At 45.4% G+C, this 19,869-nt stretch overlaps 1 protein-coding gene across 1 annotated transcript in view; it reads right to left on the bottom strand.

Annotated features, from left to right (window-relative positions):
• gpr158a (G protein-coupled receptor 158a) overlaps positions 1-19,869 on the bottom strand; it is a gene marked incomplete at both ends in the record, with an annotated part of 161,259 nt that overhangs the window by 115,591 nt on the left and 25,799 nt on the right. Inside the window, one exon of the mRNA XM_084325952.1 lies at positions 14,918-15,023. Coding sequence (XP_084182078.1) covers positions 14,918-15,023 — 106 coding nt within the window. The remainder of the gene's footprint in view (positions 1-14,917; positions 15,024-19,869) is intronic.

Genomic DNA, 19,869 nt, shown 5'->3' with positions numbered 1-19,869 from the left:
CAGTGTACAGCCTGAAGAAGATATTGACAACAGATCAATGAATTAAAACTATCACTACCACCACTACAATTACCACCACTACTACCACCACTACAATTACCACCCACTACTACCAACCACCACTCACTACCACCACTACTCACCACCCCACCACTACCACCACCAGTACAATACCACCACTATTACCACCACTACCAGCACCACCACTACCAACACTACTACTACCACAACCACCCACCAACCACCACAGCAAGGCCAAAATAACCCTCCACCTTGCTTGTCCTCTCACAGTAGACATTTTAATCTCAACTCTGCATCTATGCTTCTTGATTTCTAACCAACATGGGGCCCTAGGCAGTGTCCTCCCCCCCCCCCCCCCCCCCCCCCCCCCCCCGCACCTTGCACTGCGCCCAAAGTCTCGGCCAGAGCAATCATTTAGGTTACGTGTCACCGACTACAGCCCCCCACCCTCTCCCAGGGACAACGCCACTTGTTCTGAGCAATAGCTAATTGATTGAAACATTCATCATCATCCACAGCCACGTTCTCATATGACAGGTCGCCCTCAGGGCGGCAGAAGTCCATGACTTCTGAAGAGCAGTGAGAGACACGACTAATGGAAGCTGCGTAATGAGAGACGGAGGCAGAACAAAGGGGGGACGCAGAGTTCCTGTGACGTGACCTGCATGGCAGAAAATCGAAAAAACATTCTAATGATTTTAAACCTTAACATGTTTGATCGTCTTCTGACATACAGGACATGTTGGCTCCACACAACTGGGACACACACACACACACTGATAAAGATAATGAATGATACAGACTTCAGGATGGTCATTACACTGTGAGCAATTCAGCCTGCACTCCAACTCGTCCACGTATTGTATTGTGTTCATTAAAGCAAAGTCTTGTTTGCTGTTAGTTTAATGCAGTGCAGTAGGTTGGTTGAAAGCCAGGAACTTGTAATAATACTAGATGCCTGTATATTATTACCCTTGACAGCAAATGCTCTCACTGGCCAAAGCCTGATTGATGCCCCCCCACATAGAAATTCCAGTCATTTCACTGTGATATATTCACATTTATTATGATATATAATACATTAGAACATTATCCTAATAGATTTTGTTCCTTGGTATATTACAATGGTGTTTGGAAGCATAATACAAAGTCTCTAAAGATGGCATCAGACCAGGCGGATACGAGCACAGAGAGGAGGATTTAGGCCTTCGTGTCTGATGTTGCACACAGAGATAGGGCATCTGGAACCAACCATCAAATGATGGGCAGGGTGAAAATCTCTCTCTCTCTCTCTCTCTCTCTCTCTCTCACCCTCTTCTCTCTCTCTCTCTCTCTCTCTCATCTCTCTCTCCTCTCTCTCTCTCTTTTCTCTCTCTTTCTCTCTCTATTTCTCTCTCTGTGTAACGCTATCTCTCTCATTATCAGCACATCCTTTGCCTTTGAAGAAATGTATCTCATCAAAGACTTAAAAGACATGGAAAGAGACTCAGTGGATTAGTGTCTGATGTGCCAAACTTTTGAGTATGAGAACACACACACACACACTCATACACACACATACAGTCAGGGCCGCCTCAAGGGGCGTGCGAGCAGTGCGGTCGCACAGGGCCTCGTGGGGAGGGGGGCCTCGCAAAAAAAAAAATTAAAAATAGAATGTTAACAATCACTTTCCATCACAGACCTAAAATCTAGTTTTGCTTACATGCTTATATATTTCACATTAGACACGTTTGTAGAATGTGTCTGACTTGTTCCAGGCTCTGCGGCTCTGCAGATATACTATTGGAGCTCTGCGGCTCTGCAGATACACTATTGGAGATCTGCGGCTCTGCAGATATACTATTTGTTTCAACGAGGGGAGGGGTTACAGGTACGGGTCTGACTATTTGGCGCTATCCACGGGAGCGCTGTGCAGCATCGGAGCAGAGGAAATACGCTGCATGCCGTAAGCTTATCAATACCAAGTATAGTGATTAGGTTATGCCAAGACGAAAAGGACGTTCAGCAGATGGACTGAAGATGAAAGTTGTTGCGTGTTAGAAAGTTCAGTCAGGCTAGCCATGTCGGCTTAGCTAAAGGCAGGGACAGCTAACTAGCGTTAGCTACGTTATCGAGTGCTAACGTGTGGCAGATAAACTAGGAACAGACTCCCAAGTTCATCCCAACGGGGGGGACAATATGGACTGGTGAACTTTGTCATCTCCACGGGTGTCTCCTTCCTCTTGGACATTTGGTGAGTTTTTAATGCAATCTATTCTGTTCCCACCGTGGATCTCTCTCTCTCTCTCTCTCTCTCTCTCTCTCTCTCCTCTCTCATCTCTCTCTCTCTCTCTCTCTCTCTCTCACTCTGTCTCTCTCTCTCTGTCTCTCTCTCACGCTCTCTCTCTCTTGCTCTCTCTCTCTCTCTCTCTCTCTCTCTCTCTTGCTCTCTCTCTCTCGCTCTCCTCTCTCTCTCTTGCTCTCTCTCTCTCGCGCACTTCTCTCTCTCTCACGCTCTCTCTCTTGCTCTCTCTCTCGCTCTCTCTCTCTTGCTCTCTCTCTCTCGCTCTCTCTCTCTTGCTCTCTCTCTCTCTCTTGCTCTCTCTCTCTTGAACATTTTTCCTGGGTTCCAGGGGTGTTTTATGCATTTTCCCTGTTACTGCCAGGTGTACGACTGTACAGGTGCATTGCCACTAAGGAATACGTTGATTGTATCATATGCCCAGCCTCGGGCAGCGCTATTATTTAAGAATATGTTGACTGTATGCCCAGCCTCGGGCAGTGCTATTATTTAAGAATACGTTGACTGTATCATAATGCCCAGCCTCGGGCAGTGCTATTATTTAAGAATACGTTGACTGTATGCAAAAAAAAATAATATGTATTAATATATATATATATATATTCATTTTTTATTTTTTTTCTTCTTTAGGGGGGGCCCTCGCGTTTAAATCTCGCACAGGGCCTCGCATTTCTCCCAGACGCCACTGCATACAGTACACACACATACAGTACACACACACACACACACTCATACAGTACACACACACACAAACAGTACACATACAAATACAGTACACACACACCGTACACACACACTTTACTTTGAAACAATTTGTTCAAAGCAGGCCCAGTCGCCTGAATACTGCAGCTAGGAATAATGGAATAGGACTCCGTTTCTATTTTGTGGGTTTTTCTCCGAACTGACGCCATGATTAACTCATTGAATGCCCATCACGAGATTTCTCGGGTTGAATGCCCATCATGTTTTTTTTTATTAGCGATCTGAATTCATATTTCATCAACCGAGTCTACCGTTGGTAATTTTGCCCCGCCAGGCGCTCAGATGTGAAAAAAGCGCCCCCTATCGTCTCCCAGATGGTAATGCACCATTTTGGATTGGACTCGATGAAAATGGATGAGAAAAAAACCCTCCGGAATCCACATTTTACTTCTCACGCATGTAACCGGAGCCGATCAGATTCATTCTGGACCCTCAGCACAGCGTGTAATATGTGTTTTACAGTATACGAGTGGGATCAATAAAAGGATCGATTTTTGGAATGGCGATCAGGAATTGGAATAATCCATTTGGATACCATCTGATCTCAGGTAAGGAATCTATTTGACCAGTCTTAGGATAATCAGACCCGTTCTCACGGAGATATAAGCTTTTCCCCTATAATGTGATATGGCTGTTTGACTGTAAGTGTTATGGTTTGTAACCGACCCCAATCGCACAACACAAGACAGGTATGAGAGTAAGCCAAAACAGGGCAAATATTTATTATAGAACAAAAAGCGGCTTTTTTTTTTCTAACGGTTTAGCGTTAGAATGGAGTAGGTCGCATGTGACACAGCTGCTCACCCGTTATTTTTTTTTCCGTTTTAAAAACATATTTATAAACCATTAATGCGTTTAAAACTTGACGCATATATCAACTGAGACTATCAACTAACTATATTGACCAAAAGAATCGAGATGAAACCAAAGAAAAACACAACGAGTCCAAAAACAGTCGTAGAGGTCCCGCCGCAGGAATCAGGATTCGTACGGCATACAGCAGAAAATATAGACTTGACAGTGGCCGCTTCAAGTTCAACCCCATCAAATACCTCCGCAGACACCGAACATATCATCCGGAAAATGGAGGAAATGGGGAAGACAATGGAGAAGAGAATGGAGGAAATGGAGAAGATAATAACCCAAAAAGTAGATGCTATTAAAGAATCTATTGAAGGCAAAATAGATGCGCTGAGAGCGGACGCCGACGCACATATTAAACGCACCGAGGCTCTGGAGACAGTAATGGAAGCCCACGAAAAAAATTTCGCTCGAATCTACAAAGAAGTAGAGGTTATCAACGTTAACCTAACTGCTGAGATGAAGGGAAACTACAAAGAAATCAAGACTGAGCTCAGCGATATAACGATGGAGCTTAAGCGAATCAATGAAGAACAGAAAGCCAAAATATTCGAGATGGAATATCAAAAACGCAAGCTGAATATTCGTATAGTCGGTCTGGACGAGTCAGTAAGATGTGCTCACCCTGAAGAGTTTGCCACAGAATTACAGAAAATCTTGGGAACAGAGATCCTTCCTACAGTACCAGAGGTGGAACAGTGCTACAGATTGGGGACCCGTTCCATTGGCAATAACGCTAAGCCCAGAGTGATATTGGTTATCCTGCGCCAAGTCAGAATAAAAGAAATGATTATTCGTGAAACTCGCAGGATGAAAGGCAATCTGAAATACATGGATGTACCAATACACTGCTTTGAAGATTATTGCCGTGATGTAGTGGACCTGCGTGCCAAGTTCAAGACGGTGATGTCTCAACTATATCTGGAGAAATACAGACCCATATTAACATACCCTGCAATACTTCGCATTGTCGATAAAAAAGGAGCAAGGGTTTTCCTCAACTCGCCTGAAGATGCAGCCAAATACTTGTCTGCACAACACGCAGAATAGTGTATAAATGGCCTTTTAATCTCTGTTATGCAAGGTCACCATATAGTACAATCTTTAATGAACCGAGGATTTGGGACAGAGAGACCTACGTGCTCAGAGTTATTGAATGCTTTCCCCGTCGGGTTTCTATTATTGCTGACATATTGGATTCAAGATTGGAACACTCCAGAACATACTGGAACATTCAAACAATGTAAAAACGACATATTGGAATAATCTAGAACACCTAAAGCATTCTTTGATATGGGGAACATTCTGGAATAACAGCAATACGTGGTCAGTCACTCTACCAGTAGCCCCTCGGGGGAATAATCAACAGCATCTAGATGCAGAACCACAGAACCATCATAGCAGCGGCCGGCTGAAAGATCATTCTACACAACGGATCATCGCCCACCCCGGTCAGGGGAAATGCTGCATATACGTATTTAAAAACTGTTTTTTATTAATTGGAAATATTTCCACTACTTCTCCAATTTATACTTTAGATGTTTAAGCATAGCAATGCTCTTTTAAGATCTAAGTTAATGTTCTCTTCCTTTTACTTGTTTTTTTTCATCCGTTTTCTCTGATTTATTGAGGCTCTCTCTTCAGTTCAATACCTCCATATTATTCATGGGTTACTATAAATTACACAAGTTCATATAAAATGTAAGTGATTAGGGCATGACAATTGAAGCTTATTTTTGGTCTTTATTTTTAGTTTTATCTTATTTAAATTTTTATTTTACGGGAAAGTGGCCAAGCCACAGTCGACATTCTACTTATGGTAGAATTTAGAGTGTTAGATCCATAGGAATGTTAAGGATAATTGGATCATTCTGGGATATCCGGTGGTGCAAGGGAGGGAGTCATACGCAAAGGTTGTGTTCATGGAACACAATCCTGTACGACTCTCGGTGGGAGGGAAGGGTAGGGGATTTTTATTTGTATATATGTATGTTTTTAAGCTCGGCTCTCAACGGGACCTCACTAGTGGGATATATATCTATTATTGCCTCGCACTCTAGAAGCATTACCAAAAATTACAATACAACATGTATAGATTATGGCTAGTTTGAATATAATGATATGGAACACCGGGGGAATAAATAACCAATTCAAACGCAAAAGCGTGCTCACACTGATGAAAAAAGAACATGTGGACATTGCTCTGCTAAGCGAAACGCACATTCTAGAGAAAGACATAGATAAATTAGCGGACAACACATACCATAATATTAGTCACTCTTCTATTGGTACGAGAACTCGGGGTGTAGCCATAGTCGTTAAACGTAAGTTGAATATTGTACTAAAGGGAGTATGGTCTGATGTAGAAGGTCGGATAACTATAGCTAAGGTATCACAGTAGCTAAAAAGCTGATCGCATCACGCTGGTTTCAACCGGAAAAAATGTGCCGTAAAGTTTGGTTTCTTACATATCTTGATGTAATTTACCATGAAATATCTACAGCAAGAATTCTGGGTCTCAATGAATCCAAAATGTCAATGTGGTTAGAAGTGGTGGAGAGAATAAAAGCTAGCTTATAATGGTAGTGTCTGGTTAGGTGCGAGGGATAGTGGAGGTACTTCTCAAGGTGGGGTCCGGGAGGGGGGGGTTCGAGCTGGAGCATATGTGTGTAGGTTTTTTAGATAACAGGTATTAGGGGTATATCTTATATAAGACAACTAACTAAAATGTGATCTCATTGGATGTGCCCTGACAATTAATGCTTGTATATCTTATCGTGTGTTGTCATGTTTGTTTATATGTTTGTTTAAAAAATAATAAAAAAATAAAATACAAAAAAAGAACAAAAAGCAGCACAGTCCCTTTAAGGGAAAACACAAAAACACTAGAGTCAAGGAAATATGGAAAATGCGGCACTGTGCCTTTAAGAGGCGAACAGGCTAAGGGACTAAGGCTAAGGGCCAGGGCTAAGGACCAGGGCTAAGTGTCAGGGCCAGGACCAGGGGCACTGGAGAGGGGGACAGGGACAGAGGCCCGGAGAGGCGGGCTGGAGACAGGGACAGAGAACAGGGTTAAGGCCTTGGACACGGCGAGGGCCAGAGCTGCTTACAGGGATGAGGACAGGGTTCCGACGGCGGAGGCCTGGCACGGGGACAGGGGCCCGACGGCGGAGGCCTGGCACGGGAACAGGGGCCCGACGGCGGAGGCCTGGCACGGGGACAGGGGCCCGATGGCGGGGGCCTGGCACGGGGACAGGGGCCCGACGGCGGAGGCCTGGCACGGGGACAGGGGCCCGACGGCGGAGGCCTGGCACGGAGACACTCCTCCTCCTCCTCGGATGCTGCAGACGGGCAGCGCAGAACAAAGGGGGTCCCAGGGGACCGGGATGGGAACACGCCGTCCTCCCGTGGAATACTAGGGAGCGACGACGAGCCTCACCCCAGGAACGAGGATCACGAAGAGACGCCTTCCTCCCGTGGAATCGGGAGCGATGGCGAGCCGCCTTGACGTCTGGAGTGGGAACACTGGAAAACCTCCCGTAGAGAATTAGAGAGCGAAGACGGCGTCCCACTCCAGGCAAACGGCGACAGGTGGTGATGGCTGGGCCGTCGTCTCACGCCGGAGACGCGGCAGGTGATGGTGACGTACAGAATGGTAACGTACAGAATGGTAACGTACAGAACTCCATGAACACAGACACAGATACAGAACGACCCGACCAGGACTGGAAGGGAGGTCCAGGTATATAAAGCCCTCTGGGGCGCTAATCATAAACTATGACAGCTGCGTGAAGGTAGTCCAAGGGTGGAGGCTGGTGAAGAGTAGAGGAGAGTAAATCATCGCAAGGGTGGGGGCTGGTGAGGGAGAGTAGACAGGGAAAGGTTCAGGGAACAGGCGAATCCTCACAGTAAGGTCGATCAGGAACTGAGAGAATCGATTTTCAGCGTGCGGCACCAGCGTGCACACGTACACATATACTATCGATAATCTAGCGTTTATTTGAAAACGATTCATAAATAGGCCGAAAAATGACAACATTCTAGAATATTACAGTACAGGGCGATTATCATGGAATCTTTAATTTTTCCGTGAAAACGAGGGCTTTTCAAAATGCTATAAAACGGAAATGACCCTATAAAAAAACAATCCGCTTCGACAATGTTGACTGGAAATGAGTCATTGATAATGCAACGGGCAGATTAGACACATAGCCATAATTTAAAACATAGATTAGGCGATATTAATGCTAACATTGCAGTGGATGGTGGGCATTCAAGCACTAAATGTGCGCCCCCTGCTGGGCACTGAAAGTGTTAAGAGGGACGGCCGGGGCCATTCATATTGTGCCACTAGAGGTGAAATTCTTGGACCGGCGCAAGACGGACGAAAGCGAAAGCATTTGCCAAGAATGTTTTCATTAATCAAGAATGAAAGTCGGTGGTTCAAAGACGATCAGATACCGTCGTAGTTCCGACCATAAACGATGTCAACTAGCGATCCGGCGGCGTTATTCCCATGACCCGCCTGGCAGCGTCCGGGAAACCAAAGTCTTTGGGTTCCGGGGGGAGTATGGTTGCAAAGCTGAAACTTAAAGGAATTGACAGAAGGGCACCACCAGGAGTGGAGCCTGCGGCTTAATTTGACTCAACACGGGAAACCTCACCCGGCCCGGACACGGAAAGGATTGACAGATTGATTGCTCTTTCTCGATTCTGTGGGTGGTGGTACATGGCCGTTCTTAGTTGGTGGAGTGATTTGTCTGGTTAATTCCGATAACGAACGAGACTCCGGCATGCTAACTAGTTAGGCGGCCCCCGAGAGGTCGGTCTTAAACTTCTTAGAGGGACACGTGGCGTTCAGCCACACGAAATTGAGCAATAACAGGTCTGTGATGCCCTTAGATGTCCGGGGCTGCACGCGTGCCACAATGAGTGGATCAGCGTGTGTCTACCCCTCGCCGAGAGGCGTGGGTAACCCGCTGAACCCCACTCGTGATAGGGATTGGGGATTGCAATTATTTCCCATCAACTAGGAATTCCCAGTAAGCGTGGGTCATAAGTCCCTGCCCTTTGTACACAACGCCCGTCGCTACTACCGATTGGATGGCTTAGTGAGGTCCTCGGATCGGCCTCACTGAGGTTTCTCCCTCTCTCCTCTGTCGGTCCTGCGCGGCCAGAAAAAGCTGTCGGTCCTGCGCGGCCAGAAAAAGCTGTCGGTCCTGCGCGGCCAGAAAAAGCTGTCGGTCCTGCGAGGCCAGAAAAAGCGAATAAAGATAATTAAAAATAAAAGTACCCAGGTATATTTCCTGTTCCTTGATAGCCTTTACTTTCACAATGATGTCACAATGCCCCTATGTAGCCATTTTGTGTCCCTTCTGTTCCATTGAGTATCAAATTTTTTACACAAAATGATGTATGTGAAAACAACACTGGGAGGGGGGGGGGGGGGCTGGTGACTCAGCCATTCACAGCATCTGCCTCCATCTGAGTTTGTGTTGCTTGCATGCCTGGCTGTTGTGCTGCTTGCAAGACTGGCTGTTGTGCTGCTTGCATGCCTGGCTGTTGTGCTGCTTGCAAGACTGGCTGTTGTGCTGCTTGCATGCCTGGCTGTTGGGCTGCTTGCATGCCTGGCTGTTGTGCTGCTTGCATGCCTGGCTGTTGTGCTGCTTGCACGCCTGGCTGTTGTGCTGCTTGCAAGCCTGGCTGTTGTGCTGCTTGCATGCCTGGCTGTTGTGCTGCTTGCATGCCTGGCTGTTGTGCTGCTTGCATGCCTGGCTGTTGTGCTGCTTGCACGCCTGGCTGTTGTGCTGCTTGCAAGACTGGCTGTTGTGCTGCTTGCAAGCCTGGCTGTTGTGCTGCTTGCACGCCTGGCTGTTGTGCTGCTTGCAAGACTGGCTGTTGTGCTGCTTGCAAGCCTGGCTGTTGTGCTGCTTGCACGCCTGGCTGTTGTGCTGCTTGCATGCCTGGCTGTTGTGCTGCTTGCATGCCTGGCTGTTGTGCTGCTTGCATGCCTGGCTGTTGGGCTGCTTGCACGCCTGGCTGTTGTGCTGCTTGCATGCCTGGCTGTTGGGCTGCTTGCACGCCCGGCTGTTGTGCTGCTTGCATGCCTGGCTGTTGTGCTGCTTGCATGCCTGGCTGTTGTGCTGCTTGCATGCCTGGCTGTTGTGCTGCTTGCATGCCTGGCTGTTGGGCTGCTTGCATGCCTGGCTGTTGTGCTGCTTGCATGCCTGGCTGTTGTGCTGCTTGCATGCCTGGCTGTTGGGCTGCTTGCATGCCTGGCTGTTGGGCTGCTTGCATGCCTGGCTGTTGTGCTGCTTGCATGCCTGGCTGTTGGGCTGCTTGCATGCCTGGCTGTTGGGCTTCTTGCATGCCTGGCTGTTGTGCTGCTTGCATGCCTGGCTGGGTGATGAACAGCAGCTTGAAGAGCAGGAAAAGGAGGGTCGTTTGGCCAGGGAGCCATGAGGACTGGAACCACTGCGTTTTGTCAAATCCACTGGAATCTCAAACCCCGCCCTCTAGCCCTGGGGAAGCAACAGTTGTGATTGGAGGATCAAGAATAGAGGGCGGCGCCCTCTATGGTAAATGGTGCATTTATATAGCGCTTTTATCCAAAGCGCTTTACAATTTTTGTTCCTCACATTCACCCATTCACTCACACACCAACGACAGAGGCAACCATGTAAGGTGCCAACCTGCTCATCGGAGCAATTAGGGGTTAAGTGTCTTGCTCAAGGACACTTCGCCACACTTCCCGGGAGGAGTGGGAATCGAACCAGGAACCTTCCGACTACCAGACGACTGCTCTACCTCCTGAGCCATACAATAATGCTGCTATTATTTTATGTAATATATAATAATTTGCCTTGAGAGTGAGGGTGGTATTGAAAGGTGATTTCCTCACATGCTGGAAACATTGTGACTTTTTTGGCATTGTCACTTCAGATATTGATTGAGTTTTAGAGTATCTCCAAGGAACAATTATTCACTAAACAGTATCGACACCAAAGCTCTTCACATGCAAGATGTTTATTTTTAGTCTTATCTATTGTCAGTATCGTTGTTAAAGCTCAATTATTATGGGTCTACAATGGGTTTACTGAACACCTTTGTTTTTAAATGACCCCACAGAGCCCACCGCTCCACATTGCTTTTCAGTTTAGCTGGTCGTCCGCACTAATACACATTGGCAGTATTAGGGGGAGGAAACTGATGGGTGGGGATCGGGCGTTGTGGACAGCGACTCCTACAGGTCGGTTGGTGCGCCTGCGCAGTAGAATCAGGAAGCGACGGGGGCAGGGCCCCTCCAAAGCCCAGACCCCTGACGCTGAAAGATCGAGCCGCGCAGGTGGAAAGATGCGACTGCTGTTACCTCGAGTATCGGAGGGGACTCGTGCTATGTATGACTTAGTCCACATTGCAGCCGGCTTGTGGGAGGCATGAAACAGCCTTCAAAGACAGGGGAGGGTTGAATTGGATGATACGAAAATTGGGATGGGAGAAAAATAGAAAATGGGAGAAAAAGTGGATCAAAAAAAAATGACCCCACGGAAACCGATTAAATGTAACACATGTATGTGCGTGAGCAGGAAATGCCAGTATGGAGAGAGAGAAAAATATAATAAAAAAAATATATATAAATAAAATTAATCCCTAAGTGAAATAAAGGACGTCCATCCTAAAGCTGTTTTCACCACATTCGAACACACAACCCTACAAGAGCTGATTACATTGCAGTACTGTTTGCTATTAATAGCCCTGATTGGCTGGAGAGACATTAATTCCCTCTCATCTCACCTCTTAGTGCACTACATGTTCTTAGAACAGAGGAGCAAGCTGTTTGCTGTAACAGATACACGGCTGACAAACACCACACCAGGAACCCTCCCGCCTCAGCAGCTGCACGAGGGGCAAGGGAAAGGTGAGCAGTGCTTCAGCAAGAGTTCTCTCTCTCTCTCTCTCTCTCTCTCTCTCTCTCTCTCTCTCTCTCTCTCTCTCTCTCTCTCTCTCTCTCTCTCTCTCTCTCTCTCTCTCTCTCTCTCTCTCTCTCTCTCTCTCTCTCTCTCACTCTCTCTCTCACACACACACACACACAAACACACACACACACACACACTTACACTAGGGTTTATAGATTGATAGACATGAATACTGATGTCTAGCTATATCTGTCTGTCCGTCTGTCTGTCTGTCTGTCTGTCTGTCTGTCTGTCTGTCTGTCTGTCTGTCTGTCTGTCTGTCTGTCTGTCTGTCTGTCTGTCTGTCTGTCTGTCTGTCTGTCTGTCTGTGTGTCTGTCTGTCTGTCTGTCTGTCTGTCTGTCTGTCTGTCTGTCTGTCTGTCTGTCTGTCTGTCTGTCTGTCTGTCTGTCTGTCTGTCTGTCTATTACATTATTAGTGTGTGTGATGTATGATCAGTAGGTCAAGTCATACTACATACCAGGGTCAGGACAGCTTTCATGATTCTGCTGTGAACAGGCATATTCCTACACACTAGTGATCGTTATTTTGCAAACCCAGCAGAAATCCATACAAGCATCAATCTGTTCCTCTTTTCATCATCACCTAACACACACACACACACACACACACACACACACACACACACACACACACACACACGCACACATGCATGCACGCAGGCACACACACACACACACACACACACACACACACACACACAACACACACCACACAACACACACACACACACACACACACACACACACACACACACCTACACACACACACACACACACACACACACACACACACACACAACACACACACACACACACACACACACACACACACACACACACACACACACACACACACACACACACACACACACACACACACACACACACACACACACACACACACACACACACACACACACACACACACACACACACACACACACACACACTCCAAACATCTCCGGCACTGACTACGGAGAGGTGAAAGTGCTCAGACAATGTGGGTGATTAATTATTCAAGCCAGCTCACTGCAATCCATTACACCACATGTATTATGAAGTAGTCTGATCTACAGCCTGTCTTCCAAATCTATCACGCTTAATGATGGGGCCAGAATGGCATCTTAGAAGCATTAGAACTATGCACGGACCGAGAGGACCCACTGCACATCTATCAAGATGGCAAAACTCCACCCAAGTGATGGACAAAAAGGAATGATAATTTCTCTCTGTCTGGTGAAAAACGTATATCTCCGATTTTGGTAATTTTCAAGTTTTTTACTTGGATTGAAAGATTACACGTCCTCTGTTATTTTGTGACCCTAAAAATCATGAAACCGGTTCAAAAACCTGATGCAGAACTTCATAAATACATGGGTGTCAATCTGACAATGATGTTTATTTTTCTTCATCCCTGAAAAGAACGACCCACCTCATACCATAGTCTACTCATATACTCCGTATGATAGCATGTACAACAGTGCAAGCATATTTACATTTATATTTTTATATTTACCGCATATATATCCATATTTGTCTGAATACCTGCATATAACCCCTCTATATTCTTACTTATACACCTGCATATAACCCATAGCTCTGTACATGATAGCATGTAAATAATGCTGTATACTTATTCTCACCATATATATATCCACACCTGTCTGTACTTACCTGCACATAGTCCTTTTACATATCTGTAGATACTATATCTATATCTGTACATATCCTACTCTTACTAGTTATGCTGCTGGCCAGTATGACTACTACCAGACTTTATACCTGTATCACTGTACATATTATACTACAACTCTGTACATACATCTACTTAGCACTACATTCAATAATACTAATTTGTGTATTTTGTACCCAGTTTAATCACCTATACATTGTATATTGCTGTTGCACTTTACTGTTACATTTGCACTCTGGTTGGATGCCAAACTTCTTTTCGTTGTACTGTATTTGTGCTGTATGATGACAATCAATTTTTATCTAATTTTATCTAATCTAATATAAAGATTTAATCTTTTTGTAGATACAAGCTCCCCCCCCCGACAGCAGCGGTATGAGATATCACATGACGTACTGTAGTTCTCTGCTGAAACCACACTGTACCTACTAATTCATGATTGACAGTGGGATACACACACACAGACACACACACACACACACACACACACACACACACACACACACACACACACACACACACGCCCAGAGCTCTCCATTCAGAAACACAGAAGAACGTGAAGTAGAGTAATGTGAGAGAGAGACAGTGAAGGGTGTGGGCGGTGGTTGTGAGAGCATCATTAAACAACCGTGGACGTCGGGACTCATCCATCATGGGTTTGTACAGTTTAAAGGGGAATGCCACCCTGACAGGGGAACGCTTTTAAGAATTCCCATGTTATTCCTGTGCTTCCCGACTCTTTCCGCCACTCTTTCCTGAAGCTAGAAATCAAAGAGAACCAGTGATGAATTTGTGATGGCCTGAAATCTGAGGCTGCTCCATAGAGAATGCCATTACGGGCCATTGATTTCTTTGGGAGCCATACAATGTTTTTGTGAGCTCTTACACCCAAATTAAGGGTTCTGATTCAGATTTGTTAGCATATTTAACAGTTTATGGCTCCACAAAGTGTCACATTCATTATCTACAGAGCAGCCCCAGATCTTACATCTAGGTGACATCACACATTTGAAGACTCTCTCTCTCTCTCTCTTCTCTCTCTCTCTCTCTCTCTCTCTCTCTCTCTCTCTCTCTCTCTCTCTCTCTCTCTCTCTCTCTCCCTCTCTCCCTCTCTCCCTCTCTCTCTTTCTAGTGATGCACGTTCTCAAGTATCGATCGAGCTGTCCCGGGGTGCAGGAATAACATATGTGAATTCTTAAAACGTGTGGCATCCCCCGTTATTGCCTCCGTGGAGATGTGACTGAGCACATGTAGTCCACTGTTGCGGCTTTATGGAGCCCACTCAATCACCCGTCCCAGTCTGTGTGCGTTCAGTGGACTCACCTCCATGGTGGTCAGGTTGCATCGATGGGTTCCTGCAAACCAGCCATCTGTGGAGCACTGGTCGATATCAACATCCTGTAGATTGACATCCACTCGCACCACACCCCTGGAAAAGAGGAAGGCACCATGTAAGGCCTGGTTTGGAACAACTTCACGCCATGAGAAGTAAATATATATATATATATATACTATATTAGTTCAGGGACTTAGGGTCTTGACAAAGACTTGTTTAGTCAATTGACCTACATTATCTCAAACCCCACCCTCTTTTCTTGATCCTCCAAGCACAACTATTGCTGTTGAGTTGTGATTGGAGGAACAAGAAAAGAGCGATGGTTTGAGATAGGTGTATTAGTTGTTCAGGGTTGTTGTTTTTATCTCATACAGACTTTTTTTCCCCCTGGAAAATAATTAGTAAATCTATGGTCATCACAGTGATATTCATAAATATGCTTTGGGTCGTTCATAAGCAATGGATTTGACGAGGTCCTTCTGCACGATTACATTCATTTGCAGGACAGTGAAGTGGGGATTTGTACAGCTCTGTCAATTAAAATACCCTAATCCCTTCATTACCTGTAAGTTTAAAAGTGCCTAAAAGCAAAAATCCAAACGCCATATTATTGTGACTTTATTATTCAGCTCAATCAATGTTTGTTGAATGCGAGCAACACTTCCCCAAAAGCTACAAAACACTGAAACAAAATGAGTTCCAGCAACTGCTCCACTGTCAAGAAATCGGGAAAATGTACTTTCTGGACCGAAAGTACTTTGCTGCACTAGCAGATGTAAGCTATGAAACGAAAAATGTGTCCATGTCATCCTATAACAACCCTGAACACGGCCAGACATTTACTTTCACGAAGACATCTTGGTTCTCCTGTCTCTCGTCTTCAGGGAGAGAGACTTCCCGATGTTGTTTCACGAATCAACTGAACCATCCGTGATCATAGGAATGACATTACACGAGGTTCATCTCGGGGGTAAATCATTTCTACAAGTGATAATGGGTGAATAAGGCACTACTAAGCTACACTGCTTATTAATGTGTTTCACCCGTGGTGCCACTTTGACTTAAGAGTCCTTCGTGGTCTCAACGAGATACGAATGGAGAAGTACAATTAGTACCCGCCCGGTTTATGTTCTTGAATGAACAGACCCTCTCCACGCCTCTCTCTCCTCCACTGGCATTGTCTTTCCCCACAGCTACTCTCAGAGAGTGTCACAGGTGGGGTAGAGGAATAGGACTCAAGTGCAGACAAAATGAGGCAGATGGCGGGTCCAAGGGTGTTTAATAACAAAAGAATATACAGTACAGAAAAACATACCAAAAAACAGAAATCACAGTCACGCATTGGATAATGGTAAAAAGGCAACAATAAAAGACAAGATTCTCACAAGAAACCTGAAGACATGATATGTAAAACACTGGGAGACACTGAACATAGACAATAGGGAGGTGTAGTCTGACGTCACTGGTTGTTCCACCCGTATTGGGATTCATCATTGGGAAGATGGATTATTGGCTATTGTAACAATTCTGCCGCATGGAAATTGAAAAGCTTTCCATTCTATCACTAACATTATTGTTTAGCATTTTTGGTTGAAATAAAATGTGGCGATTTTTTTTTCTGATTAATTGCGAATATTTTCATGTTAAGCTATAGATTGTGGATGAATAAGCACAGAAAGGTACACCATGCAAATGGTAATGCTTTATTTGTTTTAAACGAGACGATTTAGAAAAGGGCAATGGGAAATACATTGCGTTGGACAGAGGGTGGAACACGAAAAACAGCAATGACGTAACCACTACACCTCCCTATGGACCAACACAGAGAACAGGAAACACAGGAACAAAGGACAAACAAGAAACACCGGGGATGATTACAACTAGAGACACCTGGGAGGGGAAACAGACTGACAAAGAACTACAGGAAACGAAACAAGGAACTACAACTATGGAAAGCAAGACAAACAAGACACCGGGGCAAAACAAGAATACTACAAAGACTAATACTAAACAGAGAACAGAATACAAGAAATCTAACTTGCCAACAATATTTAGGTTATGCTCTTATTTAATATCTCTCTCTCTTTCTCTCACTCTCTCTCTCTCTTTCTCTCTCTCTCACACACACGCACGCACGCACGCACGCACGCACGCACACACACACACACACACACACACACACACACACACACACACACACACACACACACACACACACACACACACACACACACACACACACACACACACACACACACACACACACACACACACACACACACACACACACACACACACACACACACACACACACACACACACACACACACACACACACACACACACACACACACACACACACACACACACACACACACACACACACACACACACACACATTCTCCAGGTGCAAAGCACTGGTTTAGAGTTGCTCCCGGTGGACGTATGGTGAACAACGTATTAATAACCCCTGCTACGTCCTCCGGGCTAACTGACCTCGCTCCATTCCAATGCACCGGCGGTTGCTTAGATGAGAAAATGGTTCAACTCCAATACCTTTGTTATGTAATAAGGTAACAAATGCACAACACACAATATATCATATGATGCTACACAGACGTGTACAACATTGGGGCTCTGGAATTCAAACTAGCCACCAAATCAAATGCTGGTATATTTTGGCCGGGACAGGCTGGAATTGCCTGGTAGGCTTGTTGATTTTACTAGCAATGTTGGCAGCTATTAGTCAGCTTGTCTCCAATCAAACTGCTAAAGGGGAATGCCGGCCATTTTAAGAATTCACATAATGTTTTTCCTGTGTCTCGGGACAGTTCAGTCAATATTTGTGAACATGCACCACTCTCTCCTAAAGGTTTCTATGGAGAGAACCCTCCAATCAGTGATGTAACTGGGATGTAAAATCTGTGGCTGCTCCAATAGATAATGAATGGGGCTCTGACTTTATGAGGCCATAAAATGTTTGTTACACCCAAACAAGGTTTTAATTCTGGTTCAGCCCGTCTAGCAATGTTAGAATCAGCCTCATCCGGGTGTAAGATCTCACACAAACATTTGTATGGCCTCATAAAGTCAGATTCACTGTTTATGGAGCAGCCCCAGATTTTACATTCCAGTTCCATCACTGATTGGAAGGTTTACTCTCCGATTTCTAGCTTTAGAAATAGATGCATATGAAGGGCCACTACGCGCTGGCTGGCTACACACCAGCAGCCCACGTTTCATTCACTAGTGCAGTGTGGAACTGGAGACTGTGAGGTGCCTGGCATGCTGGCCATCCCGCGTGTCCCTCCTCCCATTAGACGAAAAGGATCCCGCGGCCCCGGGTGGCTCGGGCCACTACTGGCTGGCTGGCTGTCTGGCTGGTGACACACGTGCTCGGATCATGTGCAGAAGCTGTAGACCTCCTTTTTAATATATAATGTCGAGTACAAGGGTGTGAGGAGTTCATCACCGGCCTCTCTTCCATGATCGGTGGGGTGACGTTTGTGTGGGAACATGCAGGCGAGCGAATGTCCATTTTCTTTCATGGACATTCAGAGAGTCATACAGGACCCTTTGTGGAGCCATAGAGACTCGTATGTCCGCCGCTGCGTTTGTCTCTCCGTGTTCAACTTCTTAAAGTGATCTCCACATCTTACCTGTGCAACGATATAGGTTAACATGATCATGTCACACCACTTTTACATGTTTTTATGTGACTACGTTATGTCTATGTGATGTGTTGTGATGTCGTGTGTCTTTACGATGTCTGTATGGTGCATGTCTTAACATTTCGTTCCCCTACCCCCCTACAAGGACCACAATGGAAATAAGTAGGGATGTCCGATATTATCGGCCTACCGATATTATCGGCCGATATCGGCATTAAAATGTGATATCGGAAAATATCGGTTTTCAAAAAAAATAAAAAAAACATTTTATTTTATTTTACATTTCTATCACCTTTATTTACCCAGGCAAGCAAGTAAGAACAAATTCTGATTTTATTTATTGTCAAAAGTATGCATAATGTTGTGTTAATTCCACAACAAGAGTAATGTAATGTTAATTACCTGAAATTATAAAAAAATTTGGGGGGAAAACCCTGCATATATCGGTATCGGTTGATATCGGTTGATATCGGTATCGGAAATTAAGAGTTGGACAATATCGGTATATCGGTATCGGTAAAAAAGCCAATATCGAGCATCCCTCAAATAAGCTCTGAGCTTTTTTGTGTCTATCCTTGGCAGTATTCCAGACTGTGCTTCTGTCGCATGTTATTTATATATTGTAAAAATAAAATCAATCGGGCGGCCGGGTAGCGCAGCGGACTAAGAGTCTGTCTACCACCGCAGAGACAGTGGGATCGAATCCAGCTGTGGTACCTCCGGGTTGGTCGGCCGTCCATACTAACACAATTGGCAGTGTCAGCGGGTGGGAAAGCTGGTGAGGTGGGTCCTGGTCGTTTTTAAACAGCGACTCCTACAGTTCGGTCGGGGCGCCTGCACAGCGAGGGAAGGATCTGGTGGAGGTACTATGGCGCCGCAACGAACGGCTGCCTCTCTGATCGCTCCGTCGAGACTGTGCTTTCTTTTGTAAATTTTTATAGTATTAAGAGTTTTATTTGCACCTACTGTTGGTGCATCCTCATCCCATTTATGTTATTTTATTTCATACTTATCTTGTCTTGCACAGTCTCTGGAGCGTAACAGTAAGAAGCATTTTGTATAAAAGTATTCTGTACTTCTGTATGACAACTATTAAAGAAACTTGAACTTGAAACTTGAAACTTGACCTTCCACACGTTACACTCCCCCAGTGAGAGTCCGCGCTGCCGGGTGAAAAGAAGCGGTGGGCTGGCTACACATGTGTCGGAGGAAGCATTATGTGATAGTCTCCGCCCTCCCAGACCGACGGTAGGGGGTAGTGTGCGCAA

This window comes from Notolepis coatsorum (genome assembly GCF_963971535.1).
Source record: "Notolepis coatsorum genome assembly, chromosome: 12".
In the NCBI taxonomy this organism is placed as follows: Eukaryota; Metazoa; Chordata; class Actinopteri; order Aulopiformes; family Paralepididae; genus Notolepis; species Notolepis coatsorum.
This window is presented reverse-complemented; position numbering and strand designations above follow the sequence as displayed.